The sequence below is a fragment of the Anopheles moucheti genome, chromosome 3 (genome assembly GCF_943734755.1).
Source record: "Anopheles moucheti chromosome 3, idAnoMoucSN_F20_07, whole genome shotgun sequence".
Classification (NCBI taxonomy): Eukaryota; Metazoa; Arthropoda; class Insecta; order Diptera; family Culicidae; genus Anopheles; species Anopheles moucheti.
Genome location: NC_069141.1, coordinates 79,584,650 through 79,603,393, shown reverse-complemented (window position 1 = coordinate 79,603,393; position 18,744 = coordinate 79,584,650). Strand labels below are relative to the sequence as shown.

Here is an 18,744-nt window from a genome sequence, read left to right as displayed (position 1 = left end):
AAATAGGCTCCCCTTCGGAGATTAGTGGTATTTTTTTTTGTTTCGGTGCAAAACGAAGATCAAGACCACCAAGTGATTCACACGTGCCAATCACTCTCTATCGCAACAAAAAAAGGCATAAGGAAGCTTTTCTGGTGTAATCAAAGTGCTGCCAAGTGTGGTGAAGGCTACGGTGTAGGTACAGTTAAGTCTGGCTGGTGCATCCCGCTTGTACCGGCGGGTATCGACATCCCGTAGGTGGCGTCTAGAGCACATCACTGCAAGATTATGTGTAAGGAGCGGTTGGCCTACTCAGATGATAATTTTGCATCGCTGGCGTAGGGAGCCAACGCGGGAACCTCCTTAGGCAGTGACCCAACGCCTGCAGCTGCCAAAAGTGTCTCAGATTACTCCGCTTGTTTCGAGTGTCGCCACGTGGTGCAATCTTCCTGTGGGTGGTGGAATTGAATGTAATATCCTTCAGACATTCGCGAGTGCGTCGCGAATTCGTCTCCTCGCTTCTTTCTATGGGCTAACCGTTTGCGGGTCAGGCGAAGGCACCGTGCCAGATCTCGATTGTTCGCCACCGACCGTCGTCGCATCCGATCAGCAATGTATCAAGCCGGTAAGTTTCGCCCATCGTTCCGGGAATCGTACACCGGAAGCACGGTGCATGATCTCCGCCTGTTGACACAATGATAAATGATCGTGCCCGTTTCGGAGCGGACACAGACTGCATCGATAAGATAACGCGCCTAAATACGCTGGATGGGGTCGGTGTCCAACTCATGAACAAGGTCTACAAGTTGCTGTAAACCTGCATCCTGGTGCAGTGCTGGAAGTTTTTCAGAATTGCGTGGGTACGAAAGTGCTTCATGGTTGGTGGAAGTGCGTATTGGAAATTGGACAATTTAGAAGACATTTAACAACCGTCTCCAGTCACTATGCGGATATGAGTCACGTTGTCACCTATGTAGTGTGCTATGGTAAGGGGAATAGTAGTAGACTTGCAAGTTGCCATGGTAATAGTTACAGTGTGGTGCAATATTCGGACAGTCGTTCGAGGGTTTCGTTTGCATAGCATTAGGGCGCATGCATGGTCGAACAACAAGATAGGAGGAATGAGATGATGTTTACCCGTTCTTCCAGACTGCAACTTACGTCAGAGTACGATATTGAAGTAGGATTACTTATTGTGGCCCCTATTCAAACGGTATCATTCTTCGGCTTTTATACGTCAGCGTGACATTTTGAGAAGCGGACGGATTAGTATGATAGAGAGCTCTCCTAATACTCATACAAATATGCAGGTCTGATGGCCTCTCTGGATGTCGTTCTCGGGCGTAGGGAGACGCGGAAGATCTTAACTTTCGGTTGCAAAGTTTTCAGACACCGTACGGAGATATGTAGCGCTCTTGAACAAAAAACCTTCAGAAATAGTTTGTTCCTATTTACGATCACGATCAAGTTAGTAGTTCTTCGCTAACAACTTAGGATCACCATCGGCAACCGTTTCATTGATTTCCTGGTCAGAGCCCAATTCTTGTGTCGTCGAAAGATACGGATGTTAATCCATAACTACTGATGCATAGTCGGCAATATTGGTTCTGTAGAAGGTGCTTCTCCATAACATATTCCATCTTGATCGCTTGTGAGAAGCACTTATTAGATAATCGGAAAACCATTGTACTTTCCAGTGATGCTGAATGTCTAGAAAGAACTTTGAATGATTTCCTTCCGCGTCTATCTCTTATTACGTGTTGTACATTAGATTAGATGACGCTCTCGTACATTACATATTGCTTTGTTATGTGCTGCAAATGTGTGCAATGCAAAACAAACTGTTGGAGTTGATAATTTTCGTTCGTGATGATCGTTCTTGCTGATAACTGCAATGCAGAGCGAAGGTCCATTGCAAACGATGAAATTAATTGAATACATTGTTATGATCGAACTTTTACTGAAGATTAACAAACGAGGTGCAATTACTCGTGCCACTTTGCCTCAAAATGACATGAAATATGTAGCTGTAATTCAGCACGCCGTTGCACGCTCAGCCGTTAGAACCGATCGACTAGGAATAAAAAGTCCCGGGAATCGAACGATCGGGAAGTCATTCGCGATTGCATTATCAATTTGCACCACACGGCTTATCGTGGTGCGGGATCGATGTTTACAAGCAACCGATGACTTGGCCCGCATTAACCATTTCCATGGCGTCTCTGATACGCGCTGTGCGACCCGAGCAGCTGCAGCATCTGGCGTTCGACTAGCGTAAAATGTTAATCGTACTGAACAGTCGGTTTTTTGCGAGCCTCATCGAGCGACGGTTGCAAACGCTCGTGGAGTCCTTCGCCGACCGGGACCCCGACCGGAAGATCCATCATTCCGTGCATTTGCTCGAACGTGCCGGTGCTAAGTGTTTCACCCTTATGCTCTCCACAGCGCGCACCGTTGCGGCGTCGAGCTCGACCCGGTTGCATTCACCCGTCGCCTGGAACCGGAAGTCGGCGCAGGATTACTACGATCTTGAGGCGGGCGAAACCGAACGGACGCCGCTACTGTACGCGAGGGACAATTCGCGCGAAGCGTTGCGCTATCGGGCAAAGCTCCGCCCAGACGATCCGAACCGGGTGCATCCGGTGGCGTTGGGTCTCATGGTGGCGTTGCTGGTATTCCTGCTGCTTGGTGTCGTGATCGGCGTGTATCTGCTGCTGCTAACGAGTGAGTGCTTTGGTGAACTGGTGTGGTGCAATGCTGTTTACATGTGTCTAGGTTCTTCGCCTCTCCGGTTTTTCTTTCACAGTCCAACGTCCTTGGCCCGTTTCGCATCCATTCTTTCTAGTCGAACGAACCGCCTGGTGGCAGTACCCGATAGCGATGGAGGCGGCAACACTCGACAAGCAAGCGATTACGGATGTGATCGTGATGCACACGGACACGGACGGCTGTTTCGATCAGGAGAAGTGTGTGCGCTTTTTGCAAAACACCGAACAAAGCTACTGGTCGGCTGGCGGTGACCACATTCCGTACAACTTCCTCATAGGAGGTGATGGTGTGACGTACGAAGCGCGGGGCTGGAAGAGCCAGCACGGGTTTAAGGATCTTCCCGGACAGAACACGACACTGGTGGTGGGCATGATCGGTATGAGCAAGCTGTGTACAATTCTTCAAGAACGCTATTAAATGTAGGATTCTTCCACCTCAACAGGAAACTTCACCGATCGTCAACCGACGGCTGTACAGTACGCAGAGCTGAAGGCATTCCTTACGGAATCGATTCGTCGCTTCAGTCTCTCGCCACAATACCGACTGCATGGTGCCGTTAATTCTACCCGTGCCGCGAATGACGATGCCGCCCTATACAACCAACTCCAACGATGGCCCCACTGGAGCGGATTTGTTCACCAGCAGGTGTGATCTTCGGATGTACGCTTGCTTTTCCAGCGCGTGAAGGTGGTTCCTGTGGGGAACATTTTATTGGCAAAACTGCAGCATTTCTTAGCTTGTACAAGATTGTTCGCTTCATTCGAACCGTTCCTTTCACGTACCCGTGTAGGGTTGGATAGTGTTGTGATTGTAGTTCTAAAGTATTACCGCAGAGGCAAACTGTCTTACTATGCTAGCGCCACTAGACGCGGGTGCATTGGGTTTCGGACGGAAAGCGCATTCGAACGCGCACTTGAAAATTCGCACACTAATGAAAGGAAAGCAAACAAGAAACAGTGAAAATAGTATACAACCAACGAAACGAAACACACATAAAAAGAAGGGAAAAATACACAAACAGTAAAGCTACCATACGCAACGTTATACTAAACCCTGTCAACTGTCAATCTTACTCACAGTACTCGAATCATCAACCTAGGTGCTACGTATCGGAGCGGATCGTTTCGGTCTGGGATCATACGATGTCGTCACCTCCGTAAAAAAAGGTAAAATGTTATCACACGCACAATTGTATACACTCGCAAACTATACACTAACGAATCTCGGCCGGTTTTTCGAGGGTCCACTAATCCACCTCCAGCTTACGGAAGCTACCGGTGATCGTTTCCATGCCGAGCGAATTGCTGTTGGCGTTGTTGTTGTTCCGATCCGTACCGTTCCGCGAGACAATGCCCCGATCGGTGAGGATTCGCATATTGGCCGAGGATAGGACAAGGTTCCGCTTCGCCGCCAGCTCCATCTTCCAGAGCTCGATCATCTCCGCCATCGGCATCGTGCCGCCCAGCTCTTTCGGCAGACAGGCCGGGTCAACCTTACGGCAGAGATCCGGCACGGTGACGTGGACCTGGCAGAAAGGAAGTACATCCAATTCAGACGACGGACATTAGCAAACTATTGTGGTGCGGTGCGTTAGATATCTGGCTAAATTACCTGTAGGCGTTCCTTCATCTTCTTGCTAACCATCGACTTGCCCGCCTCGATGATGTACTTCACCGTGGACGGGACGTTCACCAGATGGACCTCCTTGTTTCGCATCGGGATCGACTGTTCGCCCCACTTCATGATGCGCAGAAAGTCGGTCGGATTCCAGCAGGCAACGTGTGCCGTCGAGATGCCCTTAAAGTCACCGATGTGCACCAGACCGCAGATTTGATTCTCCGGATCTTCCATCAACGTTTCGTACGTGATGAAGTGCAACCGTGCCATGTCGGAGCTGTTGTGTTCGGCCGGATTGAAGTGATCTAGGGAGGTAGAGCGTGCGTTAATATCAGATCCTAGAATAGGAAGATGCAAAGGGGACATGGCCCATAACTCTACTTACTAGCAAACCCAACAACTACTCTGCGTCCGTGCTTGTCCCGTATGGGCGACGGGAAGATGTAGCCACCGTTCAGCAGCTTCAGCACACTGGGCGACATGAAGTCGAGCGTGTGGATCAGATGGGTGAACACTTTGCGAAAGTTCAGATACTTCAGTATCATCTGTTGCGCCATCGGTACGCTGAACTTTTTCGTGCGCAGGAACCGCAACAGGAACAGATCGTCTGTCCGCACGTTCTCCACATCGCCGTTCTTTTGCAGCCATTCGCGCAGCTGTTCGAGCGACTGTTCCCGGATCGTTTTATCTTCCCGCAGTTCCTTGCGGGCGATCTTCATGACCGCATCGGTAACACCGGTGTCCTGGAAGAAGTCACCCTTCAGCTTCTCGCTGCTAGTCCAGGGGAAGTTCAGTATCACGCGTGTCGTTGTCATCGTTGTGGCTTTGGTAGATACGAAATAGGAGTAGTGGGGTGGTAGATCTAGGGCGAGATGAAAGAACAAGTGCTGTTGGATGAATAACTTGAGTTCATTTAAATGCCGGAAGAATCACAATTAACGCAATAGGATTTAAGGAAGGAACCGATCGTTCTGCCTTGTCTAGGCAGTGTGAACTTTGGATTTTCAGAATTCTTCTTTTACGACGCATATTTGCTGTCCACTACCCACTGTTCGTACCCAACGACTGATCATTAGCATATCCACTCGTCGCATAATTACATCGAAAAGACTACCAGTGCTCCACAATCGGGCGATACCGAATCAGACGCGTCATCAGTCTCATCAGCTAACCTGTTCTAAGGTCAATCTATTCTCCAAGGGCCGCATACACCGTGCGAATTTCAGTCGACTTACAGGTGAAACGGTTTCGTCACAGCCGTGATGACAAGTTTATGCAAATGAATCCAACCGTAAGCCCTGGAAGCATCGTTCACAAGGGGTTGTATCATCCTCTCGAAACACTTCAACCCAGCGAGCGGGAGAGAGATAGATCCCTTGAAGGATGATGGATGACTATCGAAACCCGGCACACCCCAACCGGTGGCACGATCTGATCTTTACCACCACGAGCCAGGAAACTACGATCATTTGCACAGCACTTTTTAATCGTCAGCGAATAATTAATGGGACTTTCGGCGAGTGTGTTTGCGCACTTGGGACTCTCCCGGATGCCCGATTCAGGGGCAATCGTGCCGCAGGAATAGATTGAACGGTGGGTGGCGAATGGTAATGTGAAAGAATGGGAGATGGAAAAGAACAAAAGTGAACCGTGTAGCGCACGGGAACCTAATTGACATCGAAATAAAAACCGGAATAATGTGCGATGAAGAGACATTGCATCAGCAGCAAGGTAATTCGTCAGCTTTTTCGGCAATAACGCGAATGGCAAGAACGCGACATCGTGATTGTTTGCAGAACAACATTGTTTAAGTATGGATGACAAATGACGCTACATGTACATGTGATATCTGCTGCGATGTAGAATGATGATAACTATAAATTACCATCAAAAGCGTCAGGAAAAGCGGTTGACTGTGTGATCATGAGAGAACGTCTCTATTGGCAAGTTAGAATTATAATTGCTCACTCATCTTTTATATCTTTCCGATTCTTTCTTGGTTTAACGACCATGAGGTCACGCCTCATTATGGCCATATAATGGCATAAAAGATTTACCTAGTTTTATTGAATTTTCAAGCAGTGATACCCGAGTGCCGGTCCAGACGAGATTATATCAACGACCTTCGATGCTTTAACGCATAACACTGAGGTACGAGACCTCGAGATCACATATTCTGACTGTGGTTCAAATGATTGAAGATCATTACACGGATGAAATATCAGATTTGATCTGATTTCCGCGCATTTACAATTTAATATTCTCCATAGAGTTCACACTTATTGAGCCTTCCTCCTCCTTCTTCTTTATCGGAACAACAATCTTTAGAGGTAGCAATACGGCCTGGCCGTCCATGAATAAATAAAAAAAAAAAAAAAAAAAATCTTTAGAGGTCTTTAGAGATATAGAGGTCTCAAGAGACCTGAAAATTCTGTCATTCTTAGACTATATTTTCCCGTAGCTGGATAAGTCAGTCCTTCGTAAGAAGGATTGGTAATGAAGGTATTTTGAACCGGTTCTGTCGTGTGATGACTGGCGCCCCTACCAAATACACCATCGGGACGCCACAATATATTACAATGTAATATTATCCAAAAAGTTCTCACATTCTTTTGAGCTTCCATTTAACTTTATTTATCCCATAAGTAAGATTGACTACTCAGCTATGGGTGAGAAAACCTTACTGATAGCCATTGAGGTAAGCACCAGATGATCTTATTCGAAACAAAGAACCATTATCTCTACTGTACTTAATCGAATAGATGTTAAATGACGCTTGAAACTCCTCTAAAGTAATAAAACAATGTTACAAAACCCATGCTCGTCCCAGAAAGAAGTTATGATGTGAATTCGCTGCTAGTGCACCGTCGAACAAATCTATCTCACTCGGAACTACGCCGTATAGCGTAGTATATATATGTGTGACCAAAGTTAAGTCGTTAGTCTGAAGATGTTGTTTGCTACGGTTAACAGCGGGACACGCCATTCACATCAGTTTTCCTTTCTGACTGACTGATTTGAGCCCGAAAAGAAACTAACCCACGAATAAGAGGAAGCTATATTTGGTTCGATAAGTGTCAGCTTAACTCCGGTGACCTCGGTGTCCCATTAGTGGAAAGCATCAACCACGGTTGAGTCGGTGAGAGGCAATGTCCGGAAAAAAGCCGTCGCATGTGACCGTTCTTTCCCAGCCCGCAAGTGAAACAGTGTTAGCGGCTCTTTTGCCTCGCTAATGTCCACGAGTTGTGCTTGCACCAAACAAAACAGCGCACCTCATTTGATAAGCAACCGGGATCGTTAAAGTTCCCGTTCGCATTTAGATGACCGGACCGGTGGCAGATAGATGGCAGTTAATGGAATTCCACAAGTTACAGATAATTAAACGAAGACTAACCCACCAAAACAAAATGGTAGAATCGGTTTGCACTCTACGGACTTCGATTAGCGTGCGGAGACCGTTAAACTGGACGTTTTCAGTCGTGAGTAAAGACGTCAAAAGCTGATGGAACCTTAGGCATTTATTCAAAATCTCTTACAATACTTTTATTGGGGGTTTTGGATGTCCAACTCCTCTGACCCTAAAGCCGGATCGAATGTCAAGGTTTAAAGGCCTGATGACTCCTCAACTCCGAAACAGTGCACAATGGCAGAGGAGGCGTTTTGTTCTCACCATTAAACCAAACGCACATTCCCCCAAAACGGCATTCTTCATCACCATATGTCACAGATCGTGTGTCATTGTTGGTAAATAGTTGAAAACCGCCTCTTCGGTACGTTCCCATTTCGCAACCACTCGTACCAAATGGCAATCACACGTGGTGTGATCGGGTAACAGTCATTTTAAATTTTGGCTTTTGACTTCTCGACTCTTCTGCAGCCGAGCCAAGCCTTTCTACACACGGAGCTGATGGCTTGATAATGGCCACCTCGCAGCAAAACGAAACTGTTACAACTGTAAGGCGAAATCAGGTGGGAGGCTTGAAGAAAAAAACGAACTAAGGTTCAACTTAGAAATTAACCTTGTTTGATTGTAAGCATGAATGGTGGAGTGGTTTCGTTGCTGAAGTCAACCTCACTGTAACGAATTATTCGCTTAACCGCACTCAGTTTTTTGGGCTGGCAGTCAACAGTCAACAGCAAACGCAACACAAAAAAAAAACCACGCACGTTCGCGACACGCTGACTTTAAATTGATTCTCGGTTGGCTCGGTTCACGGTTTTAATGAGCACAGCCTCTCCGGGCCCATGCATAGCCAGGATGACACACTTTCGTCACCATTTGCACCGGGCTGTTCATAATGGACGAAATGAACTTAACACACATACCGGAGTGGTACGGCCGGGCCAGGATAATCCAAGTGCTGCAGAAGATGTGCGCAATGTAGCTTCTGAGTGGTGTGGCCAAAAGCTAGACGCTTGCAAATGCCACTTTTTCGGGGGCTACACACGCGTCACGTTTAATCCGTTCATGTGGGATGCCGTTTTTTTTTCCTTTGCTCTCTCTCTCGCTACGGACCAATTGCAACGAGATGCGTATCGTATGTGCGTATGGATCGTTAACAGCACCACCCCTCCCACACGCACGCACCCGAGGTGTGTAAAAGGTTCGTTACATAATAATTGCTGCGCCCGGGTACAGGACAGACGGTTCAAATGCGCAGCAAAACCGTCGGTGAAAATGTAGGGCTGGTTGTGCCGGGGTTAATCTATGCAGTGGCCGACGGTGTTGGGAAGATAAAAATGTAGCGAAAGTGTTTCAATGCCATTCCGGGAGGGATTTTGATGAAGCTGCTTATCCTTTTGCTTTGGAATGGTGGCGGGTTTAAACTGACCTACGAATCGTGTCCATTGCTTGTGCAATGCTGCGGTAAATGTGTTCCAAAAGAACTGTGAATCATAATGATACGACGGGCTGTTCTGCAATGCGGGCAATACTTCAGTCGTAGAAAGCGCACTAAGCCAGTGCTATTCAGCTTAAGTTGTTTGTTCCAATTACTTGAATACGCATTATTAAGCAAACACAAAGTAAAGGATGGTTTTGTTTCGTTGAATCGATTAAACATTATTAGCTATTCCTCGGCAAAGCTGTTGCTTTATTGCCTTCAATATTTCCAGGAATTGGTTCCCATTTCACAGTGGCTTAAACCACAATTATCGTGTCTTTTTTCTCTAATCTTTTTATACATTATTAAAAGTATTACCAGACATTAATGAAAATCAGTAAATAATTTGATAAATAGTAAATAATAGCTCAAAATACATCTAAAAAAGCAATATTTATAATTAGAGAATGTGTTAAAATAATCAAACGATAAAAGATGCCAATTTCGCATCGCTGAAAACAAAACATTTCACGGCACGGGGGGCATGAGTGATTAACGACGAGCGGACCCCAGATTGCACATTGGGGTTTGTTGCATTCCCCACATTAACCGCGCATAATACTCTCTTCGTCGATCGATCGTGTGTATATACACACACCTTCTCGCTTCATTAATCATATTCTGCAATCATTCAACCAACCACCCGTCCGTCCGTCCGTCCATCCGTCCGATGTTGCATTAATCCGGAACGCGTGTGCTGTTTGTTGATTAGCGTTGTTGTGCTTGGTTATTATGATGGGGCATAGGTGGGCTTCTTTCCCCCAGTCGATTGACTCGATAAATGGTGGTTATTGTTGAAAAGATTGGTCCCACAGCTGGAAACTCCCGGTCAGCATATGTATGTGGAGCAATGTGTCAATTTGGGCCGATTATTAGATGTGAACAGGGTGATCAAATTAGGGTGTAGGGAGAGAGAGTCCACAGCATTGGTGTTTGGGTTATCACACGCTATCTCTACATAATATCACGACATAATTATGCGAGAAATGTATATCCAAGTAAGCAATGAAAAAGACAACCAACTACTTTTGAGAAGCAGTGGCATCCGGTGTTATGACTAATTGGTGGATTAATGTCATTAAAGGTGTGGCTTTTGTGTCCCCCCACAGGACAACAGTATTTGAAAGGCGTTTTCACTCTCGGGATAGAATTAGGCCATTCCACTTTATCAGCCATAAGAAAAGAGGTACTAGAACTGTACGCAAATAACTAATATTTGGGTTACACTTCGACCAGTTTAACGATTACGCGAATAAGAATTCAAACGAAATTTTAATTAACCACCCGTGTTGATATAGCAATAAAAGCTTGTTGGGAAACACAATGTATCGAACGTCCCCCAAAATAAAATGTGTAAAACCCTTGACTTTTTCGTCGTCAGATTGCATCTCGGCCCTTTTAGCAGCCACTCATCAAAACACCCATAAGATGCCCTTTCATATGCACGATCATGTGTGGCGGTACCGGGTTCCTGTTCCATCTTGTACCATCTTTCGCTTCGATAGCCTGCTTAGCTTTTAATGTGTGTGTCGCTTCTTCCTATCAATATTCAAGGTTACAATTTCATCATCCTAAACATCGGAGACGGTTTCAAAGCTTAATAATGATGCTAATCCGGCGAGCGAATACATCGCCGAGACTGGTTCACTGCAAAGGGTCTGCTTTCCTTGCTGTCCCTTGGTGAACGTTTCGGATGCGTTTGGGTGTATCAAGATGTAGACCGGTGCAGACACACTTAGGGTGCATCGACAATCAGAGTGGACTTTGGAATGAGTTCAACCTGTTATCAGACTCGTTGGTTTCATTACCACCTGTTCAATATTTCACGAAAACTTTTTGTATTTATACTTTGTAAAGCATTGCATTGCAGATTGAGATGAACAAATAATATAATACAATAGTTCGAAAAATGTTCAAAAATTAAATACTAAGAAGTTACATGAAGAATTATGATCATAATAATAACTAGACAATCGATAATTACTCTAGCAAAATCTCAAAAAGATATAAATTTACGAAAAAAATCGGAATGACTAAATAATTAATTGCCCGCTTTTTTGAAGTCGCTTTTGATCAACGCCTGACTATCTATCCGTAAGCGAATTCTCAACGATCAGCAAACGATCTTCTCGAGGCTTTGTTCTAGAACAGGTTTAATAGTTTAATTTTTGGGCAAACGTAAGGCATTATAATAAATTTGCCTTTGAACCATCGTGACCCCTTGCTGCGATGTGGTCAAGCGTAGGAAAATAGCTCCCATACACTCGTCTAGATTAATCAGATTTATTTCAAACTGTTGCCAAGCTGGACAGCAGTATCAGCATTTCTGGGCAAGAAGAAGTGACCAAAATCCAGAAAGAAAAACATTAAAATAATACTTTTCCACAGTAAATGAGACGCATTACATATGTATGAGATGGACGAATTCTTCTCGTTTTTCTTTTCCTTTACAGCATAGATCGAACGTTACTACCAAGCGAAAATGTCCATTTCGCGATCACGATAAGGTAGATACGCATGCCTTGTTAATTCTCTAATGGTCGTTTTCCTTTGTAGGAAGCAAATTCCGAAACGCGCAACGACGTACGCAGCACCACCTTCACCAGAGACAGCATTAACATTGACTTTGAAAACGAGAGTCGATAAGTGGCGTCAGTGTTGATGACCGACGGGTCGATGGCAAAACCGATGTGTATTGCTCCCCAAAAAGTCACCGCGAATCGAAGAAGGAAGACAAATTAAAATATGCAATCTGACTAAAGCTGAACTAGCGGTTGACTAAAGTTTGTTGTTCGTTCGATCGTGTGATCCTGCCGGAGGGATTCTTCTCAAAGTTTGCTGTTCCACGCTTATTTGTGTTTATTTCGAAACTAATGCGACTCTGGCTGATAAATCTTTAATCTTTTGCTATTCATTTTTCTTTCCTATGCATTGTTATTTTCTTTGTTTTGAGTGTGTTTAAAATAAATTTAATCAGCACGATCAGCTCGATTCACTTTTTGGTGTTTGCTTTGGTTTTTGCATATTACAGTCACATTAGTAGCAATGTGAGTGATATAAGAACAAATTTTTGTTTTGCTAAAGGACAAAGTTGAAATTAGCAAACGCAAAAGAATAAACAGCAACATTTAAATACAAAGTTCCTCAAAATTCATACAACGTCTACACAGCAGCATCAACAATACGGAAGTATTGCTCTAAAGACTTGTATCGGAGAAGAGTTGTGAGTTTAAGACATGATTTGTAAAAATACAACATATTCAAGGTTAAGTTTTCTAGGATTTCATAAACTCTTAAAAAACTGTTAATTAGGTATTTCATCGTAATTAATTAACTCGTTATTGATGAAATTCAAACAGCAGAGAGATGCATCAACCGTTTGTCAACATCCTTTACGCTTTCATAACATCAGATGTTCAACAGATGTTCAAACAGATCAGATGATCAAAACAGACCAATTTATCCGCTTGTCTGTCGCGTGATGCCAACTAATTGTGCTCTGCACCCATTCCAGCCATTCCAGTGCGTTACGGATGTGCAGTGCGTGACACAAGATCGCACGAGCTTGAATGCATTCCGCTTGACGCAATCACCCTCAACCGTTTCGCCATTTCAAACGGGGCGCATCTTTTACGCACCGTGTCTCGATCGATTGACGCAAAGCGGTGTTTGATCGGTGCGAAGATAGAGGTAACTGGCTGAACTTAAGGCTTTCCCTGTCGTTTCGGTTGCGAGACCGGTTTTGTTCTTTTCCCTGTGGATATACGCTGCCTGCGTTGGACAATGTTTCCATTCTGTTTGTTCCGTTATCGTCGTGGGTTGGATCAATAAATGAATTCAAACAAAAAAAAAGCTCCAATTGATTCTTTGTATCCTTTTTTTGTTGGTGTCAACGGACGGTGGATGCGGTTTTGGTGGCATTTTTATTAGATGCTGTTCACCTTCACATTTTTGATTCCCAAATGCATGGCAATAACTGTAGCATTTCCGCGTTTTTAGAATGTTATGTAAGTATCAAAAGAGGCCTTTTGTTTTCTCTTTCACAAAATCATCATTAAAGTCAAATTTTTGATCAATTGGTCTTTTCATATTAGTGTAATAAAATTTTAAAGTACTTTACAAGCGCTATGTATAATATTTTTTTCTTTTATAACACATAGTAATTAACAATGATTTTAATTATGAGTTATCGTAAAGCATTGTGCATTGTGTGCCTTATTTTTCAGTCGCTGTGCTAACAACTATAAATGATCTGTCTCGTGATGTGACAACAAATCATTTATCACTGAAATGTCAGCTGGTTTTGCTTGCGTCTAATTCACAATCGGTAACCATTCGATAAATTGCACATTCCATCTTGCCACCATCGCTGCCTCCAGGGTACGAAATGTACCCTTAACCGGTGTATTGCGGTCAGGAGAAAAACAAAGATCAGTTTGCAAGATCATCCATTGCATTGAAGCTGCACCAGCAACAGTGCTAGTAAAACAAGGAACAATTTTAAATCGAGTCGATACTGGTCGGATCAGTATTCGCATTTTAATTCTCAAATCCCTCACCGTACCTTGCTTGTGTTCCATAATCACGATCGGCCACCACGAACGGATGTCAGGCGGCGTTTGTTTGCTAGAGTACGATTTCCGCATCGCACGGCGTGCGAGCAGTTTGTATATTTTATTCTACCACCTGAAGGCTACCGTCCGATTATGCGGAATACGACCGGGTGTGTGAGATGCTGCGTAGAGGTGTTGAAAAATGGCTGGAGGAGACTGTGGCAGGGTGGAATCAAAACGTCAACCCCCGTTCGGTTCTATGTTGCGACAAGATGGATCAGGAAGTTGTTGAACCGTTCTAATGGATGGCCGGTACTGGAAGGTGCGAAAAGCTGAATGAACCCAGGTTTAAATTGAAGTAAATGCTACTGCCAACAAAGCGTCCAGTCCGATGTTTGGCGTACAATCGTTGCTGATTACAGATCCCAACGGCTTGTTGAGAACGAGATTAGGTTTTTTGGAGTGATACGACCTTGCTCGCATATTCAAAGATCAAAACGAGTTCGTTGTTTCGTCTCTCTTTTGCTTGAGAATTCTTTTGTCGAAAAGGGAAAATTTGTACGACATTACGACCAAAACCCTCCTGGCCGTTCTTTTTGAATAAAGAAAATGCCCAAAACCCTACACACGGAATCGTTTCGAATAAAAAAAGCTCCCCAAAACTTGTTTTCACATACACAAATACAGCACGCCAGGGCATCGAGTTAGAAAAGGCAGATCAATTAATACACGCACCTCCGACTATCGATTGCCTAACGTCTACGGGGTGGGAATGGGGGAATTATTCATGAGCCCTTTACCCACAGCCCAGCCATACAGCACGCCCAAAACACCCTCTGGTAAACGATCCGCTTTCAGCACGATTGCATTGCATCGATCGAAGCAGTCGGCTGCTGAACAAAACACGAACTGTGGAAAGTTCAGCCTTCGGAATGGGAAAAAGCTTTTTGCACGTTTTCGCTACCCTTCCTATCGCAGCAGCTCGGTCGGTAATGCGCTGCATCGAATCGTTCCTCGATCGAGCTGGGTCATGGTGTGGAAATTCTTACGATTGCCGACACCGCTGAACCCGACATACATTACATCACCGAAAGGCATTCGGGCGGTAAAAAGGAACGAAATATGCACACAGATTGCAATTAGGAAGGAGATTTGCTGACTGGCCAAAAGCAAGAACAAAAAATCAACACGCACAAACAGGGTTCGTCGCTTGCTTTACCAGTAGAACTGCCCAAGCCAGAAGCGTTGAAGTCTTCTGTTTTGGAATATCTTTTCTCACAGCAATAATTCGCTAATTTGAAGTCTTCTGCTTACCTTTGGTGTTAGTGTGCAGGTAAACGGTTCTGAACGGTTGTATATGTTTGATGTAATATCATAAAGATACGTTAATGGTAGAAAAGGTATCTACCTGATTATTTACACCGAGAAATGGATTTTACAATTGTCTAAATATTCTCGTTGTGTTTCACACCGTTTAGTTTAGTTTAGTTTATTTTTCACAGTATCTCCAAAGCATCTCAAAATTTGTGCATTTTTTGTACGATTTCAAAGTCCGGAACCAGATCGTCCTGTAGCTGAACCGGTTGTCCTGTGGTCACTACCGAAATTCACAACTACACCACACGCTCCGTACTGAGAACGCCCGATTAACACCCGAGAGCAGACGCGCGCACATCGGTTGAGGCTTCGAACCAGACTGAACCATCCACTTGACGGCGGCTGTCTCGTTCCAGGCGGGTTTCCCTCGGTTACTGCGTGGGGTTTAACAGCGGGTTTCGGTAGATTACTGCAGTGTGCTGATGATGACAGCGAGCCGTAACGCGTCGGTCCCCACTATCCGCGCACAACACACCGATGGCAATCGTTACAAGCACATCGGCAAGCGGACGGCCAGCATAGAGAGCGGCGCCAGTTTCTCAACCACGGTACGATTCGAACGAAGAACATGAGAGAGCGACCGAGCGACGAGCTGACTGAAATCCAGCTAGGAAGTGCGTTCTACTTCTACAAACGAAACGAAACTTAACCGCCGAAATTACAACAGGTACACGCTTGGCGATGTTGACGGTGATGAAAAATAAACGTGTCGGTTTCATGGGCAGACGGGCTGATGTTGATATGTTGATTTTTGGATGGTAAGGGCATGGACGAAATACCACAAAACGCGATTCAGCAAACAACATCATGCGTAAATGTTTACAGAAGTGAAAGAAAAAACAATTCACGAGTTATAACAACTGGAGTGATATGCAGCGGCGGATAAAACGGTAGGCGGAGTAGGCGGTCGCCTAGGGCCTCGCCGTGTTGGGGGCCCCAAAATTTGTGCCGATTGTGCGATTTAACAGCAGAGATAATTTATAGCAAAAAAATTATTTAAAAAGGTAAACAATTGATCAAAAATATCTTCCTTGGTTATATAAAACATTTGTTTCTATGTGATAAATTAAATGCAGAGAAGAATAACGACTTTGTGACTTTGAAGTATGAACGAAATTGCACCATGATTTCCGAATGTATAGTACCAGGAGAGCATCCACGGAAGAGGTAGCACCTTGTACAGCAATTTTGCTCAAAAACCGACGAAAGGTATGCAATGTATAAACACTAACTTTCCATGCAAACCAGCTGTTTTCAGCTTTCCGATACCAGGAGAGCATGTTTTTCAAGAGGAGGTTTGCTGGTGTTGTTAAATCATGTTTGAAGTACACCTCCCTAACACCGATAATGCCATAGCAAAATTATAGGCCCCCCCTTTAAAAATTCCACCCTGGGCCTCCAAGGGGATTGATCCTCCACTGGTGATATGTAAATTATTCAAAAGAGTGGAGAAAAAGAAATGTGTGAATCTTTACGTTACTATACTTTACTTGAACGAATCACATATTTCAATCGTTGCTTGTTTACATGCTGCCCCAATTTATTTTAGTCATACGGATTGTAAATCATTCTAAATAATTCGATATGAAAATGTATTAATCACCGATCATTCGTGATCTTTGCATACAATCGTCTCTATTTAGCCCCCAGATGCGATGAGGCTGAGTAATTGAACGATTGATAAACAAGGTTTAAGAGCGACCTGCGGGTCAACACGTGTGCCGGATAAACGGAACATACGTCAACATATGAAATGGCCAATTTAAACAACGATCGATTCTGGCACGCGATGGATGATCACACGACACAAGTCTGAGAAGGAATTTTCCCCGGATAAACAAAGCAGCAATTTCAATAGCCCCCTTTTTTGCAGATTAATACACCGCTCAACCGATGAAGCAATTCTGGCTGGGTCCCGTGGAGAAAACAACCAGTTTCCAGTGGCGCACGATGGTCACGACACTCGGTTAAGTTAGTGGGTTTTACTCCGTACTTGCTACCAGCGAGAAGTGTTATTTTCCTTCCTTTCCCTAATGCCCGAACCCTCGAACCCGTAGTGGTTGGGTCGGGTTTTCCGATGGACTGTATCGGGGAACGTCACAGTGTGCCAGATCGTTCTGCGGATGTTTACCCGTGCGGGTCTCGGGTGAACCGTCTGGTCAGCCAGTGGCAAGTTGCATAACGAACGAGTTTCGGTTGGTTTCCCTTCCTTTATGCTTCACCCAGGCGTGGAACTGGCCACCGCTTTGCATGTGCGATTGCACCCTTTTTCCCGCGCAGATGCAGATGTTCTACGGTGGTAATGCAATCGCTTTGCGATTGGAAAACGAAACACATATTTCGTTTTGCCTGCGTCTATCGCCTGCTCAACATTGCCTAAGGAACTGCGGTCGGGTGGGCGAATTTCAAATTGCATTGCCTTTGGAAAGGAAACGCATGTACACAGGTGCAAGGTTTTTTTCTTTCTTTCTTTGCGTACATCAGCTGATCATTTCACCACACGCATCTAGCAGGTTCTAGAACCGAAACCATTCCTCCCGGGAGTTGGTCAAGAAGGCGTGGACGATTTGCAAGCTCATTTAAATGACCAAAATCGTTGCCCCCGAGGGAAACGCGCACCGATAGTGCTATGTTCAATTGATTGTGGCTTTACCGCCGACTAACTGAAATTATGTCAGCCACAGGGAGGGTTTTGTCCAGTTCGGAGCTTTCTTCATACGTTTGTACACCACCGTACCCAGCACAAACAAGCGTAGCAATGCCGCCGGTATAGACACATTTACCACACCATGGTGTGTGCCTAAATATGCCCAGTTTCAGCAACCCAAAAGCAAGCAATCAGTCGTTGGAATTGAAATAAGGTGAGTGAGTGTGTATGAGCGAGAGAGAGAGAGAGAGAGAGAGAGAGAGAGAGAGAGAGAGAGAGAGAGAGAGAGAGAGAGAAAGAGCGTCTCGAATGGTAATTGTAGACGAGTGCTTTGTGTCCGATAGGTTTACCAATGCAGCTTATAGGCATGAACTAGTGTAATAATTAGAACATCTTTTTAACCCACAAACGACACAAGGTAAACCGATCTCACCAGCACTTAATTGCCAAATGAGAGATTAGTTTTTTTACTTTAAAAGGTTAACCCAAAGTACTGTAAAACATTTACCAAGATTCTAGAAGGAGAAAAGGTTAACCTAAAATACTGTAAAACATTTACCAAGATTCTAGAAGGAGAAAAGCCTCAGGAAAATTATTAGCCAAATCGGGTTTGTATTTTACGGACGAGAGAACCTACTCCCATATGGTCTAGTGGCTAGGATATCTGGCTTTCACCCAGAAGGCCCGGGTTCGATTCCCGGTATGGGAAAGGAATATTTTATTTTTATTAGGAGATGGCCCCCTTTTTTCATGGAAGAACACATTTTTACTATACAAATTGAATAGAAACAGAAGACGAAGCAATATTGAAATTAGTCGTGTTAAATACAAATTATTGCCCCTGTTTAGCATAATTTAATATAAGCTTTAAATCGGCTGAATCAGAACGCCTGCAAGCAAGTTTGCAATCCCCTTATAT

General features: G+C 44.5%; 2 protein-coding genes and 1 non-coding gene across 3 annotated transcripts; 2 read left to right on the top strand and 1 right to left on the bottom strand.

Moving 5' to 3' along the window:
- Window positions 1-2,081: 2,081 nt before the first annotated feature.
- On the top strand, window positions 2,082-3,464 carry LOC128301468 (peptidoglycan-recognition protein SA-like). Its single transcript, XM_053037970.1, has 3 exons — window positions 2,082-2,703; window positions 2,786-3,124; window positions 3,191-3,464. The coding sequence occupies exons 1-3, from the start codon at window positions 2,259-2,261 to the stop codon at window positions 3,397-3,399; spliced, it is 993 nt and encodes a 330-aa protein (XP_052893930.1). The 5' UTR covers window positions 2,082-2,258; the 3' UTR covers window positions 3,400-3,464.
- Window positions 3,465-3,981: 517 nt separating this feature from the next.
- Window positions 3,982-5,245, bottom strand: LOC128301469 (clavesin-1). Its single transcript, XM_053037971.1, has 3 exons — window positions 4,751-5,245; window positions 4,360-4,670; window positions 3,982-4,273 (listed from the first exon to the last, which is right to left on the bottom strand). Exons 1-3 carry the CDS (start codon window positions 5,178-5,180, stop codon window positions 3,995-3,997), a joined length of 1,020 nt encoding a protein of 339 aa, XP_052893931.1. The 5' UTR covers window positions 5,181-5,245; the 3' UTR covers window positions 3,982-3,994.
- Window positions 5,246-18,462: 13,217 nt separating this feature from the next.
- Window positions 18,463-18,534, top strand: Trnae-uuc (transfer RNA glutamic acid (anticodon UUC)). The gene has a single exon. It is a non-coding gene; the product is annotated as a tRNA-Glu (tRNA).
- Window positions 18,535-18,744: the final 210 nt, after the last annotated feature.